Below are 20435 nucleotides of genomic sequence, written 5' to 3'. Positions count from 1 at the left end.
AGATTGTACTCGAGTAAAAGTACTGTAACGTCAGAATAATATTACTCAAGTAAAGTGTAGTCGTCCAAATGATCAGAGTGAAAAAGTACACTCTTGGTGAAAAAAGTACTCATGAAACTGTTCAGTTACATTTATTTGCGCATTTATTCGTAAGTTTAGGTTATCCCATCATTATATCACCATTATTATAAGATAATACATGAAAATAATCTCGAGGTAATTCAAGTAACTCCACAAAAAATGAAATATTAAATTGCACCAAAAACAATATTTAATATACAGCTCAAGTAACTAAAAAGTTCTGACCGACTACAAGGTTTGTTTTTAAGACAGCGAAAGGCAGAACAAAACAAATGTCGGTAATGTTTTTTTTGTGGTGGTGACAAAACATACATTTCCAACTTGACGGAAATGTGGCTTCAACAGATAATGTCTCTCGACTTGGTCACTCTTTTTTTTTAATATCATGTTCTGTGTCACGACCTTATAAATAAAGTATGTCAATTCATATTATTTCATATTCATATTCATAGAAATTAAAAAAAAATTGCACATATTTTTGAGTATATGTCTAAAGATAACCAAAATTCAAATTGTACGCATTTTCTACTCACCCTCATGTTTGATTTGGATTATTTTCAGAGAAATAAATTGCTTTTTAGAGTTATAGACAAAAATGTTTGTTCATTTTAATGTAGTGACTGGAGCTCAGTTGTCTTCGAATTCATTTCTGTCCAAAAAGACACTCAAATAATCCAAATGGTTCTCTTGGTCTATCTTGTATTGAAGATTTAAAGAAAACATTTTTAAAGTCTATATTTTAAGCTTGTTTTAGCGCATGATGCTCAGTTAGCTGCTAGGCTAGCTGCTTAACTCTTGACTGACACTTACAATGTGTTTCATTGAGGAAAGATGTCTGGCAGGACCTGAGAGACTGAGAACTTCTACTATAAACCATCTTAAAATATAGATTTAATTAAGTTTTTCCTGAACAATTTCTCATGTCGAGGCTTCAATACAACATTGCAGACCAGCAACAGGTATTTGGATGTTTCTACGTGTCTTTTTGGACGAAGATGAAGACAACTGAGCTCCAGTCGATACATTAAAATGAACAAACATTTCTGCCTATGACTCTAAAAAGGAACAGATTACTCTGAAATGTGTCATGTCCCGTGGTTTAATTTGAAACTTGTTTTGTATGTTGAGTCCCATGATGCCTGTTGCTCTCACAGCAGCTGCAGCTCGTCACACAATTACCGCCTCAGCAGCAGATCTTAAAGCCACCTCTGCTGCAGCAACAGGCGCCGGATTATAATCCTCACCTCCTGTCTCCTCATGTTTTTTTTCTCCCCCCGATTTGTGGTGCGCTTTGAGTTTCCTTTGGACAGTGATATAGACACTTAAGACCTTTTTTTAAATTATTAAATATGAACTATTGTGATTTCCATTTGTGTCTGTCGTTTGCTTGTTTGCATCTGCACTTGGGTCCAGCTCTAGTCTAATCCTAACCAAAATAATCCAAACCTTTAGTCGAGGGTGAGTAGAAAATGAGTTAAGTTTAAATCTTTTTAAATTTGAGTCATTTCATGAAAGGTTTTTACATCAACATAACAAGGAAGACAGAAAAATACAAGTTTAAACCTGAAATATAAACAGATTATTTTACATTATAATATTAAATAATATTAAATTCATATAATATATACGTTACAAGAATCTTATCAGACGGTAAAGAAACTAAATGTGTTCTTGGAATTATAACCCAAGAGTTAGTCACTATCTTACGGTGTGTAAAGGTCACTTCCCTTTAAGATTAATGCAAAAAGTTTCCTCGCTCGGGAAAAACCCTGTGATCATTTTTTTTGCCTCCAAAACAAAATTTGTGCGACTCATCTCTGGTGCCGACATCAACTGTCATTTATCTCCAGAAATCCTCGCATCTCTTCCATCTCTCCCATCTCTCGACCTCCGCCGGCGTCACGCTGCCGTGACATCACCGGCGTACGAGCGCTTATGTCACCGTCACAGAGGAGCGTCGCCGCATCGATTACGTGGTTCTGATCCATTTCCAGATGATGTCGGCGCTCGTCCTGCGAGAAGGTCATGTGACGGTCGATCCTCTCTTGAAAAAAAGCCAGAGTCGACCTTTTGTCCCCGTTGGCGTAATGCTAATGGGATTAGCGTAGCATCACGAGCTAACCCGCAGCAGGAAAACATTTTGTTTCATAAACATGAACATCTGGATGCGGTTCTTCACCTCAGCAGCGCGAGGGGTTTATATTTGGATCCTCACTCGAGTCAGCTGACCTCAGATGACTCGATACTGCTGGTTTCTGATGATGAACACAAGATTACTCAAAGTTCCTCCTTATCTCGGTTCCATCGCCGACTCCCTCAGTTCCGAGAGGTTTTATTTCAGCTTCCTTTGCCGAAATCCAGACCAGCTTAGAAGAGCCGTGAGTCACAAACTAGTTGCTGGCACGAGTCACTGCGTGGGACACACGGATGTTTCCAACACAGTTGTGTAGTTGGCAGACGACGGACAACAAAACGTGGACTAGGTCTACATTAGTGGGTCAATGTTATCATGTTGGGGAACAGGAAGTGGTTCAGACTCATTACATCACTTCCTTAAACTCGAGAAAATGGTTTTGACTCAGCAGAAATAAAATTCCTCGAAAGAACGGGGCGAATAAAATAGCTTAAATATGAAAAATGTATATAAAAATAAGAATAAAATGGACATAACATAAAGTTAAGATGTAATTTTATTGTATATTATATCATTTTCTAGTAATTTTAATGAAGGACCCTTTTTGAATTTTTTTTTCTGAAGGCGTTTAACTTATATGTTGTTTTGAGTTTCTTTGTTTTTTATTTTTTTAATCATTTTTCCTATAACTTTAAACAAGTATAATCAAGTTTCTTGGAATGTTGGATCAGCTTTTTATGTTGAAGTTAACTTTTCCAACAATAACAAAAAATGTAAAACATGAAATGAAGTTATGCCATGATATCGATAAATAAATGTAAACATACGTTTCATTAATAAATGTGCCATAAAACACAATTTTAAAAAGTAATCCCTAAAAAAGAAGAAAGACTATAAACAAACTTCTTAAAACTGTAGAATTGTTCGCCTTTAGAAACATTTAAAGAGAGGATTTCAAGTCATAATGTGTCAAATGAGGTTTTTCAATTCTTTTGATTTGAGTTACGAGTATCGTCAAAATACACAACGACCTTTAAAGCTAGTTCAAAAAGACTTTTTCCTGATCACACCTAAAGTAGCTACTGACCCAGGATCAGTCAAGAGACACTTCTCTTTACACTTCAGCATCTACATCAACATGTTTTTCCAGACAGAAGGCAGCGATCAGCTGATCGTGACTCCATGGACTGTAAACGACCCACAAGCAGAAATAGAAAATCCATGATCCTCAAGCGTTCCATCCTGCAGGTCATGTGACGTCATGAAGAACCACCTTCATAAAACGCATCAAAACATGATGGAGGGGAATATTTGTGTTTATTTTCTGAAGGGATCACTCGCTCACATTACAGTATTTTAGGCTTATTTTTATTAATTTTATTTAGATTTACTGTATTTATTCTTTTTTTTTTGTCTGGCCTGGTCTAGAAAGGCGCTATATAAATAGAGATTATTATTATTATTATTATTATTATTATTTTCTGTTATCTTAAACCATTTATATATTGAATTTCTTGGAATTTTGGATCAGCTTTTAAAAATGTATTTCATTTTTTAACTTTTTTTTTTAATTGTCCATTTTAAGTCGTTTCTGTTCAACTTCTGCTCTTTTAAAATAATATTTTGATTATGATACGAATGGAATTTTATATATATTTGCCACCAGAATATATAAAATGTTAAATAAATTATAAAAAAAATTTTAAGCTTCTAAAAGACCATTTTAATGACTACATGTTATATTTTCTGTATTGAATTTAATTAAATTATTGAATAATTGAATAAAAACGGTCAAATATAAATCAAAATGAGTTTATTTTAGCTCCATGATTGGATGTAAGTTTGATCAAGTAGATCTGAACTCTTTTGGTTTTGTCTGATGTCAGTATTGTATCAATTTATTTATGACTTTAATTAATAATTTACAATTTAAAAGGCTATGATATTTCAATAAAAATATCATTTTAATTGTTGCTGTTCTACTTGTTTCTAATTTTATAGTTGTTGTGTTTTGTTGTTTGTTTTTTAAATATTTGTGGAATGTCACATATTCATTAGAACAAGATGATCTGAAGACATTTTTAACCGAAGTGTGAAACTCTGCGGTGGTGAATATCAATTTCATCGGTTTATTTCGGGCGGCGTGAAGAGACGGTCGCCTGTGGCTCGAAGCGTCGACCAGCTCGACCTCGTGCTCGTGCGTGAACACGTGAGACGACAAACGCTCAGGTTGTAAACACAAGAAGACTTCCACAGACACATGTCGTCTCTTCCTGCTCTGGGATCTGTGTCACAACACTTCCTGTTGATGCCCCCTCACAGGAAGTCTGGCATCTGCTGTTGCTGCAATAATTTCGTTCGGGACAGAAGAAGCGACGCAGACGAACACGACTGACAACGAAAATGATGTCAGGTTTGAATGTTTCGATATCGTGGTCAATTTATGAATCACCATCAGGTCACGAAACCACACGTATATCAACACAAAAGTCTCACTCAAATCTCAACAATCAAAGGTTCGACACCAGACGCACATCATGTCGACACTCATTTGCTACACAACATCTATACACACCTCAACACAACTATCATAACCTTCTTCATGATATCGATTAACTTGGAAAGTACCTTAAGAATTTAAAATTAAATACAATGGAAATTTTGATATTCTCCGATTCCATTATTTTCTGTCAGAATTATTTTGGGGTAAAACTTTTCATGTCATAGACACAGTATAGACAGACCTAAGTAAACGATAACCATCATATCTCTTGAGTCAGGAAAGGGGAGGGGCATACACATTTTTTTTACAACCTTAAAAAGCTTGATTATGTGATAAAATGTCTCCAAAGAAAAAACTACAACGAAAGTTATTTTTGAATTTACTGGTAACAATGTTGTGATGTACTGTTCTCTCAGATTTATTTGGGGGTTTATTTCGGTGTCAAACCAACAGTTGACGTAATGGTCGACTTTAGCTCGTGGACGAGTAAGAAAGTAAACGTGTGCCATTGACTTGAACGTGAATTTCAAACGCCAGATTTTTACGTCATCAAAATTTGAAATCTGTGTAAAAAAATTAAGTATTAAAGATTTGGTGGGAACTAAATTCAGTGTTAACATACCGGCAACAAGGGAGAAGCAATTGATCCCCGATGTTATGATACGACATCAGGCAAAGCGTCTCTTTTACTTTAACTGCATTCGTAACATATTTCATATAGAATTTCTTAAACTCCATTTTTTGAAATTGAATTTTTTATTTTATTTTAACATGCATTGACAAAAAAAAATAGTGTATGATATTGTTTTTCAAATTTAAAGTCAGATTTTGATGCTGTAAAAAAATTCAGTGTCCAAAAATGATATTCAAAGTCCGATGTCACACATCTATAGGGGAGTGAGTGACGGGAGAATCATGGGATGCTACAGATCTAGATTACAACGATGCTAACGGATAATAAGGGTCCAGAGTCCCAGAGTTCGTCCCTCCAGGTGTTGAGTCTGGTGTCGAGGCCCACATGGGCTCAGACGTCTGCGATAGCATCGGTTCTGGAATGCGAGGAAAACAGGCTGTTTTGACGAGCGCCGACCTGGATCCTGATCCAGAAGAGGATCGTTGGCACCGTGACGAAGTGACTCAGGAGCGACTCTCATGACGCTTGTTGACACGAGTCAACAGCCGAGTCAGAGGCTCGGGGAGACGCCGAGGAATCACTCGGCAAACAAGGACACGACGTCCTGGCAGGACGGAGAGTCGAGCGCAGAGACGAGCGTTCGTGACGCGAAGACTCGGTTGACTCACTTCAGTTTGATTTGAAAACACGTCAGCTTGAGTTATCTTCTTCCGTCTCCATGACGACCGACAACAAAGTCAGCGTCACCTCGAGCAGAAATTCATCAGGAGAAGTTAAGAGATTAAACTCTGGAATAATTAAATAGAAAAGTACAAATTAAATATGAAAAATGAAATGTAAAAATATCGTTAATACACGGAAATATTAGGGTTAAAATTCAGAATATTGCAAAAAGAATAATGATGTAAAAGATTATTTTATATATATATTTATTTGTTAAAGTAGTGCATTTCAAAATAATGCGAAATACATTTTTAATTAAAAAATAAAAAAGATAGAAAGGCGAAATAAAATAAAAATAAGTAAATAAAATAATTACATTTAAATGTATATAAATTATAAATAATCCATTGCTATAGAAAACTAAAAAGGATACATATAAAAAGTTAAATAAATCAATAACTATAACATATATTTTGAGCTAAATAATCAAATGGGAACTAAAAAAGATGGAAGTTGGAAACGGAATCTTGTGTGAAATAACAAGAACAAAACGATGAAAAATAAATAAATTAACCAGTGATAAAAAAAACTTAAGTATAATTTAGGAAAAGAGTTTAACTTTGAGGATTCAGTTTGAACCTCCAGCTGCCACCAGATGTCACTCACACTCGACAGTAAAGCTGCTCAACTGTCGCGTGTCTGTGGCAGGGTCCGTTGAACAGACCCTGCCACAGACACGCAAACACACACACAAACACACACACACACACACACACACACAGACAGACAGACAAACACACACACACTGGTGTGTTTGTGTTGAGTCTGAGCTGAGAGTTGATCTCATCTATAAACTCTCGGGTGGACGTGTCCTCTCCTGCCTCAACCGTCGCTCCTGTTTTCATGAGATTTGCATACAAGCCAGGTGACCACCTGAACCGGATTTCAACCTTCAACCTCCTTCTCCTCGCCGACTCCACTGGCTGTCAATCATTTCAGAACGCAGCTACTGATTGAGAAACTCCAGTGAAGGTGTCGAGGAACGACTGTCCGGACACCTGTCAATCATCCATGACGACACATTCCTGTCTTCGACTGAACTCAAGTCAATATTTAAAAACGATACAAAAAGTCAAAATGTGTCATTATGATTTTAAATAAATTAGAATAAATAAGTATTAACTGAGTTATCAGTGAACACAATCATAATATTTAGCATTTAATTATTAAAAATATGATATTTTTTCTATGTTTTTAAAAAATAAAAAAAAAGTTTCATTTCACACCATGACATTTTCTTTACACACCTTTTCTTGAAGTGACATCAATCGAAACCTTGCAGGAGACAAGGTCTCAAGCAGTAGGGGTTCATTTAACTCCAACTAGATTGTTGCGTGAATTAGCTGTACGTGCTTGCTTAGCTAGGGGGCTAACAGTGCTAGCTGGCGTACCAATGCGTAACGCTTTGTTAATGTTTAGATTAAGATGTGTAAATATTCAACGAAATAACAAAATATAATTTCAAACCGAGTCGAAAACATCGACTGTTGTGGTATAAAAGTATCGTAAATGTTACAGGATGATTCATATGTACATGGATTTACGTATTTTTAACAGAGTTTGTAAAACAACTTAACTATCATCTACGTTACACATGTGTCTGAAGAAAAATGTATTGAATAGTTGGCTTTAAAACGCCTAAAATACAAGAACTGTGAACAAATACTATTAAATCACCTTTTACATGAATACTGTCAGCATTTTTGTTTTTTGCTAACTGTTAGCAACAAGCTTTCGCTGGACACACAAACACACACTGACAGAGAAAGGGAGACACAACAACAAACAAACATACAATGTTTTTTGTGCTTTTAAGACCAATTACGTCAGTAAAAGTCGCAACGAAATCAACCCCGAAGAAGCGCTAGCTAGCGGTTAGCATCACTAGCATCACCGTCAAACCTGCTCAGACTGACAGCAGGTCAGAAGATGCGCAGAGAAGCGGGAATTCAGGACGATGTAGACAATAATGGAGGTTCTTGACGCCCCTCGACACACTAGCTGGGTCGTGAGAGACTCTGAAAATATCCGATCAGATGACGGCGACCCGGAGCACATAGTCGTGATTGTCCGACGCTCGGGCCTTAAGTGAAAGGAATTCCAGAGACGGCCGATCTCATGACGCTGATCTCCGGCTTCGCTCTCACTCGTCCGGAGGTTTTACCGCTCGCAGCAGAGAGAGAGAGCCGGGGGCAAAGGTCAACAACGAGACGAGAACAACAACAGCTTCAGCGTTTTTTGCGACACACTTCCCTGTCGACGTCGACGCTGATCCGCTGGTCGTAATGTTTCCAGGCACTCGCTGCCGGATCAGAAGAGCTGAAGGTTCTCGAGCTCTGAAGATGCTCTACTCTGAGTCTCTTCCTGACGCCTCTGGTGCAGCTGTACACAGCGTAGTGCTGCACTCTTAGATATTTACTTCCTTTATCATTCAAGTGGCGTCTATCAAAAGTACTTTCAATTTTAGTTTTTGAAGACTTTCTTTTCTTAATCCATTTTCACATCAATTTAAAGTTTTTTTCACTTCAATAAAACAATCGACTTCAAACCTTTTCTTTAAATTCAAAGCAATAATGAAGACAAAAATCAATTAAAAAAAGGAAACATTTTCAATCCAAACTAAAAGTTGCTTCAACCAAAAAAATATTTTAAATTTAAAAATGTATTTTAAACGCTTTGTTTTGAAGTGAAGCAAATGCTTCAAAACCTTTTTCACATCAATAAATAAAACAACTTCAAAACCTCTTTTTTTGTACTTAAAAAGAAGAAAAAGACGTTAAAAGGTCTTTTAATTCAAACGCAATTTAATGGATTGAATAATCACAACACAAATGTCCTACACATAATATGTTCCAAACACAAATATTTTTAATAATTCTTTTTTAAATTGTGTTTTTCCAATTGTAAAAAGGTGCTTAAAACCTTTTACTTCAGTAAAAGAAAAGCTGTTGATTTCCTTTTTTTCCCCATGAAAATTCTTTGGGATTCATTAAATAAAGAAGACAAAAATATAAATAAACAACAGGTAATATCGCCCAAACAATAAAAAGGTGTTTTTCATTTAATTCTCATCACCATCTTTCTTCTTATTTATTGAGGCAAATTGTTATTAAAACTAAAAATCAAACTAATTTCCATCTACAACAAATGGTCCAGAGTCACACGTTTGAACCGATTAAACCGGACCGATCGTCCAGGAGAACCTTTCCGACCCCTGAAGATAAACGACCCCGACTCGTGACCTGCAACCGTGACGGACGTGAAATATTGGCGTGAAAAGTGCGATGGAGGTTTTCTGGAGGTTTGTTTCCTCTGTTGTTGTTCCTCTGTACAGTCGCAGCTGCCGCCGACGTCCGAGCGTAAATATGGTCCGGCGTTAAGTAGGAGACAATGAGGACCGCGGTGGGTTTCCAGATGACACCGATGACATCATGGCGGCGCAGGAAGACGCCCGGTAACTCCACACAAACAGAGGACAGCTGTATTTATGCTTCTCCGTCCAATCCTATTACTGGACCCGCAGCAGCCAGATGCAGCTCCAGCTAATAAACTCTTATCAGGGGCACACGCGTCTGGCTTTGATGACATCACGGGGGGTTTGGATCGGGACAAACGGTCGTCTACAGACGTACCAAAAGCATCAACAGCTGCACGCCGTTACGAGAGCGAGACCCCCTTCCCCATCCCCATCCCCATCCCCGGGACCCCGCTACACAGATCTGCAGCTCAGAATAAATAAAAAAAAGATGACTAAGCATTTCATGTCCCAGTTATACAACGAGAGGCTGATCACATGACCAACCGCTGCCTCTTATCTCCATAATGTCATTATTAGCATCACTTCCTGTCATGTGACTACTCAACAACAGACTCTTCACAACAACCATTACTTCTCACATGTGATCCAAATCTCCACGAAAACAATGGTTAGATCACATGACCCACGCGGTATTATTGACCGTCTTAAGGTGTGTATTGTTGTCGTCTTCTGTATTTTACATTTAATAAATACACATTTGTTGCGTACAACAATGCACCATCAGTCAGGAGGGGTTTGCGGAGGATCTCCTGATGTGATGTTTTGATTTGAAACAGGGATCAAAACACAATCTTGCCATTTAAAGTATATACTTCATTGAATATTGTTTAGATAGTTTAAGCGCTTTGTGACCCTGGTCTGGAAAAGCGCTATACAAATTAAAAATTACTTACTTACAATTTTTCCTCAATGGTTCTGGACCTGCTTCACTACAGCATCCCAGTAGTAGTTGTTGTTTTTTTCTTACTATATATGGCAGGTGTGCAAGAATATCTCAGAACGTTTGAATCGTAACTTTATCAGCAATATGTGCGACAACAATGTTAACATCCGAATTAATAATGAAGGATTTTAAGAATTTCTCGAACTAAAACAAGTGCAGTTTATGTTTGTGAATCAACATCACGGTGAGGATTTAAATCTCAAGCTACACCGCGATATTGATAACGATACGATTATCGAACACGATATTTCACTTCATCTTGATTTAAATCTTCCGTTTTTGTTTATAGTGTCAAAGACGTGATGTTGGCCTCGATGTCATCATGCATCGATAGAGTCGATAATTAATTCTGATATCGATTAATCGTTTGTAAGTTGTAAAATTGTAACTCATGGTTTCAAAGTGAAAGTAACTCTCTTGAGATATTTGGGGTTTTGGGGGGGGACCCGTCACGTGGTTCAACAGCGACAGGTGTGGAGGTCCGCCAGCTTCAGGTGCACCTGCCTCACCTGGACGCCTCCACAACAACAACAACAACACAACAACAACACACAAAAAAAGACTCACATATCTGCGGAGCTTCTTCTCCGGCGGTGACTTCCTCAGCCAGCCCTGCAGGACGATCTCTCCGCCGCTCATGGTGTCTCCTCCTCACTGGCTCATGACGCTGGACCGGAGCAGGTTAAAAGACCCAGGATCTCCCAAATCCCCGACCCCCCCAATCCCACCATCCGCTGAAGGAAAAAACCCGGACCGGTCAAAGATATCCAAGAACCTCCGAGCAGCCCGGGGAGAGTCGACTGATGCGGTGAGGAAGTGTCACACTTTGTTTTCCAACTCTCACCCCGCCCACAAGAGAGGGAAGGGCTGGAGACACTTGTGTTTACAACTCTTATCACACAAACAAAGATGTTTGTCGCCGACGAGGACACATCTTTAAACAAAAACAAAAGGAGCGACACTGTTTTTTCAGCATCTTCTCTCCAGGAACCTGCGGACGTTTGGATCAGAAGATAAAGATTTAAACCGACAGGAAAGATTGGGTAACACCGCCATCTGGTGGACACGAGCCAGTATGACATCAGAAAACACTTAAAAATCAATGGGGGTAAAAAAAAAAAAGAAAAGCCAAAAAAAGTGATTTTATAGATTACAAACAAAGAAACACACTGACAGAGAAAGACACACAAACACACACTGACAGAGAAAGACACACAAACGCATCATAACAAACAAACACACTCACAGATAAATGGACACACAAATACACACTGACAGAGAAAGACAAACAAACACATCATAACAAACAAACACACACACTGACAGAGAAATAGACACACAAACACTCACTGACAGAGAAAGACAAACAAACACATCATAACAAACAAACACACACACTGACAGAGAAATAGACACACAAACTGACAGAGAAAGGGACACACAAACGTATCATAACAACCAAACACACACACTGACAGAGAAATAGACACACAAACACATCATAACAAACAATAATGGATTCTAAAAAAAAAAAAAAAAAAAAAAAACACACACACACACTGATAGAGAAATAGACACACAAACACACACTGACAGAGAAAGACACACAAACACATCATAACAAACAAACACACACACTGACAGAGAAAGACACACAAACACATCATAACAAACAAACACACACACTGACAGAGAAATAGACACACAAACACAAACTGACAGAGAAAGGGAGACACAAACGTATAACAACAAACAAACACACACATTCAGAAGCAAAAAGTTGAAGCCACGACAGAACTCTCTCACTCCTGCAGTCGAGCCTTCAGCAGGTCCAGTCTCTCCTCCCTCAGTGACCCCCCACACAGTTCCCCAAAAAAAAAGTAATTAATGATTTCATAGATTCATCATTTATTTCCCTCACAGCTGTCAATCACAGAAGACAAGAGCGGGAGTGTCGTGGAAACGGCGTCACGTCCTTGATGTTGTCCACGCCGAGCACGCACTGGAGGTAGCGTTCGAAGCCCATCCCGAAGCCGCCGTGAGGGACCGAGCCGAACCTCCTCAGGTCCAGGTACCTGAGGAAAAACAGATGGTGACTCGCTGGCTCCTGAATGTCTGGACCGAGAGACTCACCAGTCGTACGTGTCTTCGAGTCCGGCCCTGGAAGAGAAAGATGGTGAGCGAGCGATGAAGAGACAAGATGATGTCACGTGACAACAGGTGGAACTTTTTATTTCCTAATGAACCCTGATCACAGTTTTAGTGTTTAACTTGTGTTTTGCTGCCCCCTGCTGATGATACATGGCACTTACTCAAATAAAGGGAGGAAATGTGTTTTACTGATGAAACACACACACATTACATTATATACAAATATACAAATATACACACTGATACTAACATGAAGACAAACACAAACACAGAAATGAAAACACGCATATGTGCGCAAACTGACAGAGACATTTGCACACACACAAACGCAGAAATAAACACACAGAGACACACTAACAAACAAACATACACATAACAACAAGCACACACTGACAAAGAATAAAATCCCACAAACACATACTGACAGAGAAAGGGACACACAAACGCATCATAACAAACAAACACACACACTGACAGAGAAATGGACACACAAACACACACTGACAGAGAAAGGGAGACACAAACACACACTGACAGAGAAATGGACCCACAAACACACACTGATGGTGTCCATGGACACACAAACACACACCGACAGAGAAATGGACCCACAAACACACACTGACGGTGTCCATGGACACACAAACACACACTGACAGAGAAAGGGACACACAAACACACACTGACAGAGAAATGGACCCACAAACACACACTGACTGTGTCCATGGACACACAAACACACACCGACAGAGAAATGGACATACAAATACACACTGACAGAGAAAGGGACACACAAATACACACTGACAGAGAAAGGGACACACAAACACACACTGACAAAGAAAGACACACAAACACATCATAACAAACAAACAAACACACACTGACATTCAGATACAGAAAGTTGAAGTCATGACTCTCTCACTGTTGCAGTCGAGCCTTCAGCAGGTCCAGTCTCTCCTCCCTCAGTGACCCCCCACAAAGTTCCCCAACCCCTGGGACCAGAAGATCCACGGCCGCAGCCTGCAGACACACAAATAACACACACATGAAATCAAGATGAAGTGAAATCAAGTCCCCTTCGGCTTATTTCTCCTTCAACTCTGGGGAGCAACACGACCTTTGACCCCGGTGACTTTTGTCACGAGGGTCTACATTAGTTCCAAGACTCCAGCTGGACTGACCGTTCTCTGAGGAGCGTCCTGGTTGTCTCTGGCGTAGAAGGGTTTGAGGTCGAACGGGTAATCTGTGACGAAGACGGGAACGTCGCCGCAGTGTTTGACCAGGAACTTCTCGTGCTCCGTCTGGAGGTCGCAGCCCCACTGAGGAGACCAAGGACACGTCAGAGTTCTGGAGTCTGTCGGCCTGGATCGATCGTCAGAAGCTCTTACGTGAGTCGGGAAGGAAAAGTCTTGACGGCTCCGGTTCAGGATGTCGATGGCTTCACTGTAGCTGATCCTGGAGGATGAAGGAGATGTTTGACACGTCGTCCTCCAAGACTTTCATACCTGAGACACTCACACTGGAAACTTCCTCTCTATCATCTTGTCCAGCGTCACCTGACGTACAAACAGAGGTCATGAGGTCACATTCAGGGGCACATGTGGTCACTTTTAGGGTTACATGAGGTCACAGGTGTGGGCACACAAGGTCTCATTTAAGTGTACATTAGGTCACTTTTAGGGGAACATGAGGGCAAATTTGGGGGTACATGAGTTCACAGTTAGGGGCACAAGAGGTCACGTTTAAGGGTATATTAGCTCACTTTTAAGGATACATATGGTCACATTTAGGGGAACATGAGGTCAAACTTAGGAGTACATGAGGTCACAGTTAGGGGCACATGAGGTCACAGTTAGGGGCACATTAGGTCACTTTTAGGGTTACATGAGATCAAATTTAGGGGTACATGAGGTCATAGTTAGGGGTACATGAGGTCACAGTTAGGGGCACACAAGGTCATGTTTAGGGGTACATTAGGTCACTTTGTGGGTTACTTGAGATCAAATTTAGGGGTACATGTGGTCACAGTTAGGGGTACATGAGGTCACAGTTAGGAGCACACAAGGTCACGTTTAGGGCTACATTAGGTCCCTTTTAGGGGTACATGTATCATGGCACTCCTTGCACTTTGTTATTTTTATTTGCACTTCGTTCTTGTTGAACCTATTGTCTGCTGTGAACTGGAACCCCAATTACCCGAAGGAGATTTCACGGGGGAATAATAAAGTCTATCTATCTATGTGGTCATGAGGGCACATGAGGTCACATGCAGTGGTCAATTAATTCACATACTAAGGAGTACATGTGTTCACTTTCATGGCTAGATGAAGTCACGTTCGGTGTGTGTGAGGCAGTGTTCAGGGGTACATGAGAGTAGGTTGGGACTCACCCGGTGCCCTCGAGTCACGTATTTGTGAAACAGATCCAAGTCGCGGTCACAGCGGGCCAGAAGCTGCTCCGTGGTCCGGCGGAACAAAAGCTCCATCAGCTGAACCAGAACCAGGAGAAATGACATCTTCATCATCATCATCATCATCATCATCACAATGTCATTTTATGTAGAACAAGATTACAGTAAAACTATGCTAATGAGTTCACTGAGAGGGAGTGAGGAGGAGTTAGAAAATGAGTCCAAACCCTCAACATTCGTACCTCAGTGAGATCCTCGAGTGAGCGAGTGAAGGCGACCTCGGCTTCCACCATGTAGAACTCCGCCAGGTGTCGTCTGCTCTGGGAGTTCTCCGCTCGGAAAGTCGGCCCGAAGGTATAGACCCGAGAGAAGGCCCTGGGGGGACAAGAACATGCTGACTCAGGCCTGACGCTGGGCTTGAAATCAGCTGATAAACGAGGCCACACAGAGCAGGTGAAGATCCTCTGACACCCAAGCGTGACAGAAGGACTACCTCGTGACACTCAGCTCGGCTAACATGCGCGCGACCTCACCCCGACATGACCTCCAGATGCAGCTGACCCGACACGGTGAGGAACGCTGGCACTGAGAAGAAGTGGTCGTCCTTGCTGTCGGCACACGGAGACTAGGAAAATAGAAGAAGAGAAAGTCTGTGTGTGTGTGTGTGTGTGGGGGTGTGTGCGTGTGTGGCTGTGTGTGTGTGCATGACCTCACCTGCACCTGGAAGAGTTCTCCTGCTCCCTCGCAGTCGTTGGACGTGATGATCGGAGTGTGAATCTGAACGAAACCATTGTCCTGCAGAAAGAAACAAACATGATTTTTTTTCCATATTGAGTTAAAGTACATCCGCATTCGTGACTCTCCACTGACATTAGACCCAACCCGAGCAGATTGACCGCACCTTCATCGTCATTCGTCCGCTCACCTTGAAGAAGGAATGCATGGCTGACGTGGCTTCGCTGCGAATCCTCAGCAGGGAGCTGAAGAAGTTTGTTCGACACCGCAGGTGAGGAAACTGCCGAAGGTACTCGGGTCCGTGTCGTTCTTTGATTTTGAAAGGAAAGTCCTGAGAGAAGACGTTTTACACCGTTGTAATTACGCCGCTCGAACAGCAGGGGGAGCCAGAAACTTGTTCAAAAGACACACAGGAGCTGTGTCTCAAATCGCATACTTGCGTACTCAAAGTTAGTATTTTTAGTGCGTCTCAATTCTTAGTACGCCCACAAAACTGAGTATGGTTCGATGGACACCATCTACTCTATACGGCCGCCATCTTATTGACGTTGACGTTGTAAAGGGAAGTTACCTCATATATATACATGCATATATATTCATATACTTACAGGTGCATTTTCAGCAGCAGTGGAAGGATGACACGTCTTCGGTGCTGATACCGGCGTAAATATCTCGTGAATATTTCGTTTCTTATATTTTTTCTTTATTTCTTCTTCCAAACTTGCAAAACGTGCTGCCAGCAGGTGTCGATAGTGTTCCAACAGTTGGTTGCAACCATCGTTAAATAGAAGTAGAAGAAGAAACTGTCGCGTCATTTGCTGTTAGTGTGTAGCAGCAGTGTTTGATTTGAGACATAATATCGGTTGAGAATTTGCGTACTAGTTAGTACGTACACTATCCTGATGCATACTAACTTCTAGTATACGATTTGAGACATACCATCTGTCGAGAATTTGCGTACTAGTTAGTACAGTATGTACACTATCCTGATGCATACTAACTTCTAGTATACGATTTGAGACATACCATCTGTCGAGAATTTGCGTACTAGTTAGTACAGTATGTACACTATCCTGATGCATACTAACTTCTAGTATACGATTTGAGACATACCATCTGTCGAGAATTTGCGTACTAGTTAGTACAGTATGTACACTATCCTGATGCATACTAACTTCTAGTATACGATTTGAGACATACCATCTGTCGAGAATTTGCGTACTAGTTAGTATGTACACTATCCTGATGAATACTAACTTCTAGTATACGATTTGAGACATACCATCTGTCGAGAATTTGCCTACTAGCTAGTATGTACACTAACCTGATGCATACTAACTTCTAGTATATGATTTGAGACAAACCATCTGTCGAGAATTTGAACACTAGTTAGTACGTACACTACCCTGATGCATACTAACTTCTAGTATACGATTTGAGACACAGCACTGGCTATTGAATCCCATCATAATGTAGTGAAGGTGTCACTCACCACTGGGTCACATTGACCCACCACGTTGATTTCCTCGGCCTCCAGTTCGACCAGCTGTTGGGCATGGGGACTTTTCTTCAGGACGCCGGTCACCTCCACAGCACAGGCGAAGGTCAGCGACCTTGTTTTGAAAAATGAGTTAGAATAAAATGAATTTGTTTCGGAATAATAACAAGAAAATAAAAAAGTCGATTTAAAAAGCTGTGTTAAAGATATATCTTGAGATAACCAGCTACTGGTCATGTCATGTTAGAATTTATTTTATCCAGTGAGCAGATGTAACATTTATAGGTAAACGTATGTCGTCATAACATGTCTTTTTATAGATATGTCGTAAACATGTAGCTCCAGGACTTGCAGAAGGAGGACTCCTGGTCCTTCAGAGGAAAGTGTCAGTACCAACACAGTCACTCACGGGTTGTCCAGCTCTGGACTGGCGACGACTTGCAAAGACTGCAGGCAGCTTCCGTCGTTGACGTCCAGAAACAGATTCTGCTTCTGAGCCCTGGTGGAGCGAACCCATCCCTGCGACAGATACAAGTTACACTTCTGCAGTGAAGACAAACAGTATTCCTGGAAGCACAATCGAGCGTTTGAGTACGACTTCAAATAAAGAGCAAGTAAGTAAGTAAGTAAGTAATTTTTATTTATATAGCGCTTTTCCAGACCAGGGTCACAAAGCGCTTAAACAATCAAAACAATTTTCAATAAAGTATATACTTTAAAGGTCAAGATAAGACTGATAACACAACAGGAGTTCCAGAAAATCAAGGAAAAGCCTGAACAAATAAAAACGTCTTAAGATGTTACTTAAAGGAGTCAGTAGATCATCAAACACAAAGAGAGAGGAAGATCGTTCCAAAGCTTAGGATCAACAGCCTGGAAGGATTTCTCTCCTTTGGTCCTGAACTGTGTGCGTGGAACCATCAGTAGATTCTGATCCACAGACCTCAGAGCCCGAGCTGGGGTGTAAGTCTGGATCAGATCACTGATGTAAGGAGGAGTCTGACCATGAATAGCTCTGAAAGTAAGAACCATAATTTTAAAGTTGATCCTGAAAGAAACTGGAAGCCAGTGAAGAGTTTTAAGGATCGGAGAAATGTAAGTTCTTCTACTAGAGCGGGTCAGAATTCTCGCTGCAGAGTTCTGAATCAACTGCAGGCGAGACAAATCCTTCTTGTTAAGACATGAAAACAAACTGTTACAGTAGTCCAGACGTGAAGACACAAACGCATGGATTACAAGCTCCAGATCATGTTGTGACAACATTTTCCTAAGTTTAGAGATTTTTCTCAGTTGAAGTCTCGATGTATTGATTTATTATTTCCTTTTCATTCAATTCTCTGAGAAAAACATCACGACTCTCATTTGTCTCTCATCCTTCTTTCTCTCTCCCCTCCAGCTGTTTTGACGCCACTCTTCTCCACCCTGCCTGCACTTTCTTCTTCACCCTCATCTCTTACACATAACGTCTTCATGCTAACTCACAAGAATCACTGTATCAGCAGGAACTAAATAACATTGTCACGGTTGACATACCTGGACTTTGACATTCGCTCCAATCTCAGCTCCACTTATCGCTTCGCAGACTCTGAGTTTCGCGGCGATTCTTTTACAATAAAGCCGAACATGAGTTAATATCCTGTGGTTGACACGCACGTGTGCGCAATTCAGCGTTTTAACTACCGCTTGAAACATCTTTTAGGAAACAAATCATGGGCTGCAGCAAGAAATAAAAACGAAAATATTGCAATAAATTATGTTACAAGCATCTTTTTCTACTCGACTTGACTTTCACTTTGTGTTGACACTTGTCTGCAGGCTACACTTCCGGGATCCGGACCCACGCCATTGGTCTAGTTCACTCACGTGGTATCGAAGCAGCCAATCGCATCATGCGTCGCTTTTGCTTTACGAGGACCACTCATGGTAGATGTAATTTCTTGTGTAAAAAAAACAAACCCTCCTCAATCCAGACTTTACCTCATGCTTATCTTCTATCCATCGTTTTAAACACATGTATATATTTATTAATAATTAAAATGACTTCACAAAAACCAAAAGATTGCTTTATTTATACCAATTATTCTGACAAGCGTTCAATAAATTAAGCAGTTTGTTTTATTGACAAAATAAAATGTTATCAAGAAAATAATTGATCATTTCGTTGACAACTGATATGAATCTATCACCTGTTACTCCTGCATTAATCCAGCAGGGGGAGCTGAAGACAGGCGAGGAGAGGCAAACATGTAGGTCGACTTGATGTATAGAAAGAAAGTGGAGAAAATAGAACGAGGGAGGAAAACACGGCTGTGAGAAAGAGAAGGTGCAGAACAAGTTGACCCGGGACTAGATACTGGTGATAAATAGAGGAACAGGACTGTGGAAATAAGAAAATACTTGTGTAGGAGAGAGAATAATAAGTAGGGAAGTGTAGATATGTAGGTCAATAAATTGTAAAAGTGAGCATGGAAGAAAAAAAGAGGAAGGAATTGAATTAAACAAGGAATGAGAGTTAAGGAATAAAGGACCTAAAGTGGGTAAAGAGAGAAAAAAACAAGACGAAAATAGTACAAGGAAGACAGGTAAGAGCAGACAGAGGAAAAGTGTGGCCCTTTGGCAGAATTTATGTGGCCCTTGTAAGTTCACATTAAAAGACATAAAGATATTTTTTCAGGTCAAACTATTTTTCTTTGCACTTAATTGACTATTTATGACTGGTTCGAATTTAAATATTGCTTATTTTATCACGTAAGTCATTTGTGAAAAATGTATTAAACATAACAATATGCAATTTATATATATATATATATATATATATATATATATATATATATATATATTTATAATAATTAACTTACAGACGGTCTTTGGTTTGCAGTTATTCCATCATATTAATATCTGAGATGTTCTCTACAAGCCAGTGGGCAAAGGCAGAAGTTTTCATTGCTCCGTCATTACTATACCTTTTACAAGAGAGACCCGGATGATGGTTTTGCAGATCCAGCAGCACCGAACCTTTGCTGCTGTCAAAAAAAATCAATCATATCAATGGAACAACTAACACAAGTGGTTTATGGACACACCAGAAAATGTTGTGTGGTCTGTAAGTCTTTAAGAGTGGAGGACAAACTTTATCTCTTTTGAATGTACAATAGTAAAAAACACAATTTAAAGTGAAGTTTAAACCTGCTCAGCAAAATGAAAAAGAAAAAAAGGCTTTAAGTGACGCAGTTGCAGGATCCACCAGCAGGCGGAGCTGTGTCTCCATCGCTGCTCTTCGCCGACCACAGTTTTCATCTCT

The 20435-nt window shown here is 40.1% G+C and overlaps 2 protein-coding genes across 4 annotated transcripts in view; both read right to left on the bottom strand.

Moving 5' to 3' along the window:
* Positions 1 to 11125, bottom strand: part of gab2 (GRB2-associated binding protein 2) — a 45430-nt gene extending 34305 nt beyond the window's left edge. For 2 of the 3 annotated variants that reach the window (XR_015711850.1, XM_087795530.1), the window contains exon 1: positions 10905 to 11124. Coding sequence is in view for 2 of the 3 variants with exons in the window: in XM_087795530.1 (XP_087651656.1) it covers positions 10905 to 10976 (72 nt within the window). In the remaining variant the exon portion in view is untranslated. Of the gene's footprint in view, positions 1 to 10904 lie in introns of all 3 variants that reach the window. The other variant, XM_087795531.1, reaches the window with a different exon arrangement.
* Positions 11126 to 12241: 1116 nt separating this feature from the next.
* On the bottom strand, positions 12242 to 18943 carry nars2 (asparaginyl-tRNA synthetase 2, mitochondrial). The gene is made up of 14 exons (XM_087795419.1): positions 18668 to 18943; positions 17544 to 17653; positions 17129 to 17249; positions 15827 to 15967; positions 15616 to 15696; positions 15435 to 15526; positions 15144 to 15276; positions 14881 to 14979; positions 14010 to 14047; positions 13880 to 13946; positions 13673 to 13810; positions 13414 to 13511; positions 12471 to 12497; positions 12242 to 12412 (listed from the first exon to the last, which is right to left on the bottom strand). Exons 1-14 carry the CDS (start codon positions 18824 to 18826, stop codon positions 12268 to 12270), a joined length of 1449 nt encoding a protein of 482 aa, XP_087651545.1. The 5' UTR covers positions 18827 to 18943; the 3' UTR covers positions 12242 to 12267.
* Positions 18944 to 20435: the final 1492 nt, after the last annotated feature.

The sequence above is a fragment of the Callionymus lyra genome, chromosome 7 (assembly GCF_982586985.1).
Source record: "Callionymus lyra chromosome 7, fCalLyr1.hap1.1, whole genome shotgun sequence".
Lineage (NCBI taxonomy): Eukaryota > Metazoa > Chordata > Actinopteri > Syngnathiformes > Callionymidae > Callionymus > Callionymus lyra.
The sequence above is the reverse complement of the archived record's forward strand: the minus strand, read 5'-3'. Positions and strand labels throughout refer to the sequence as shown.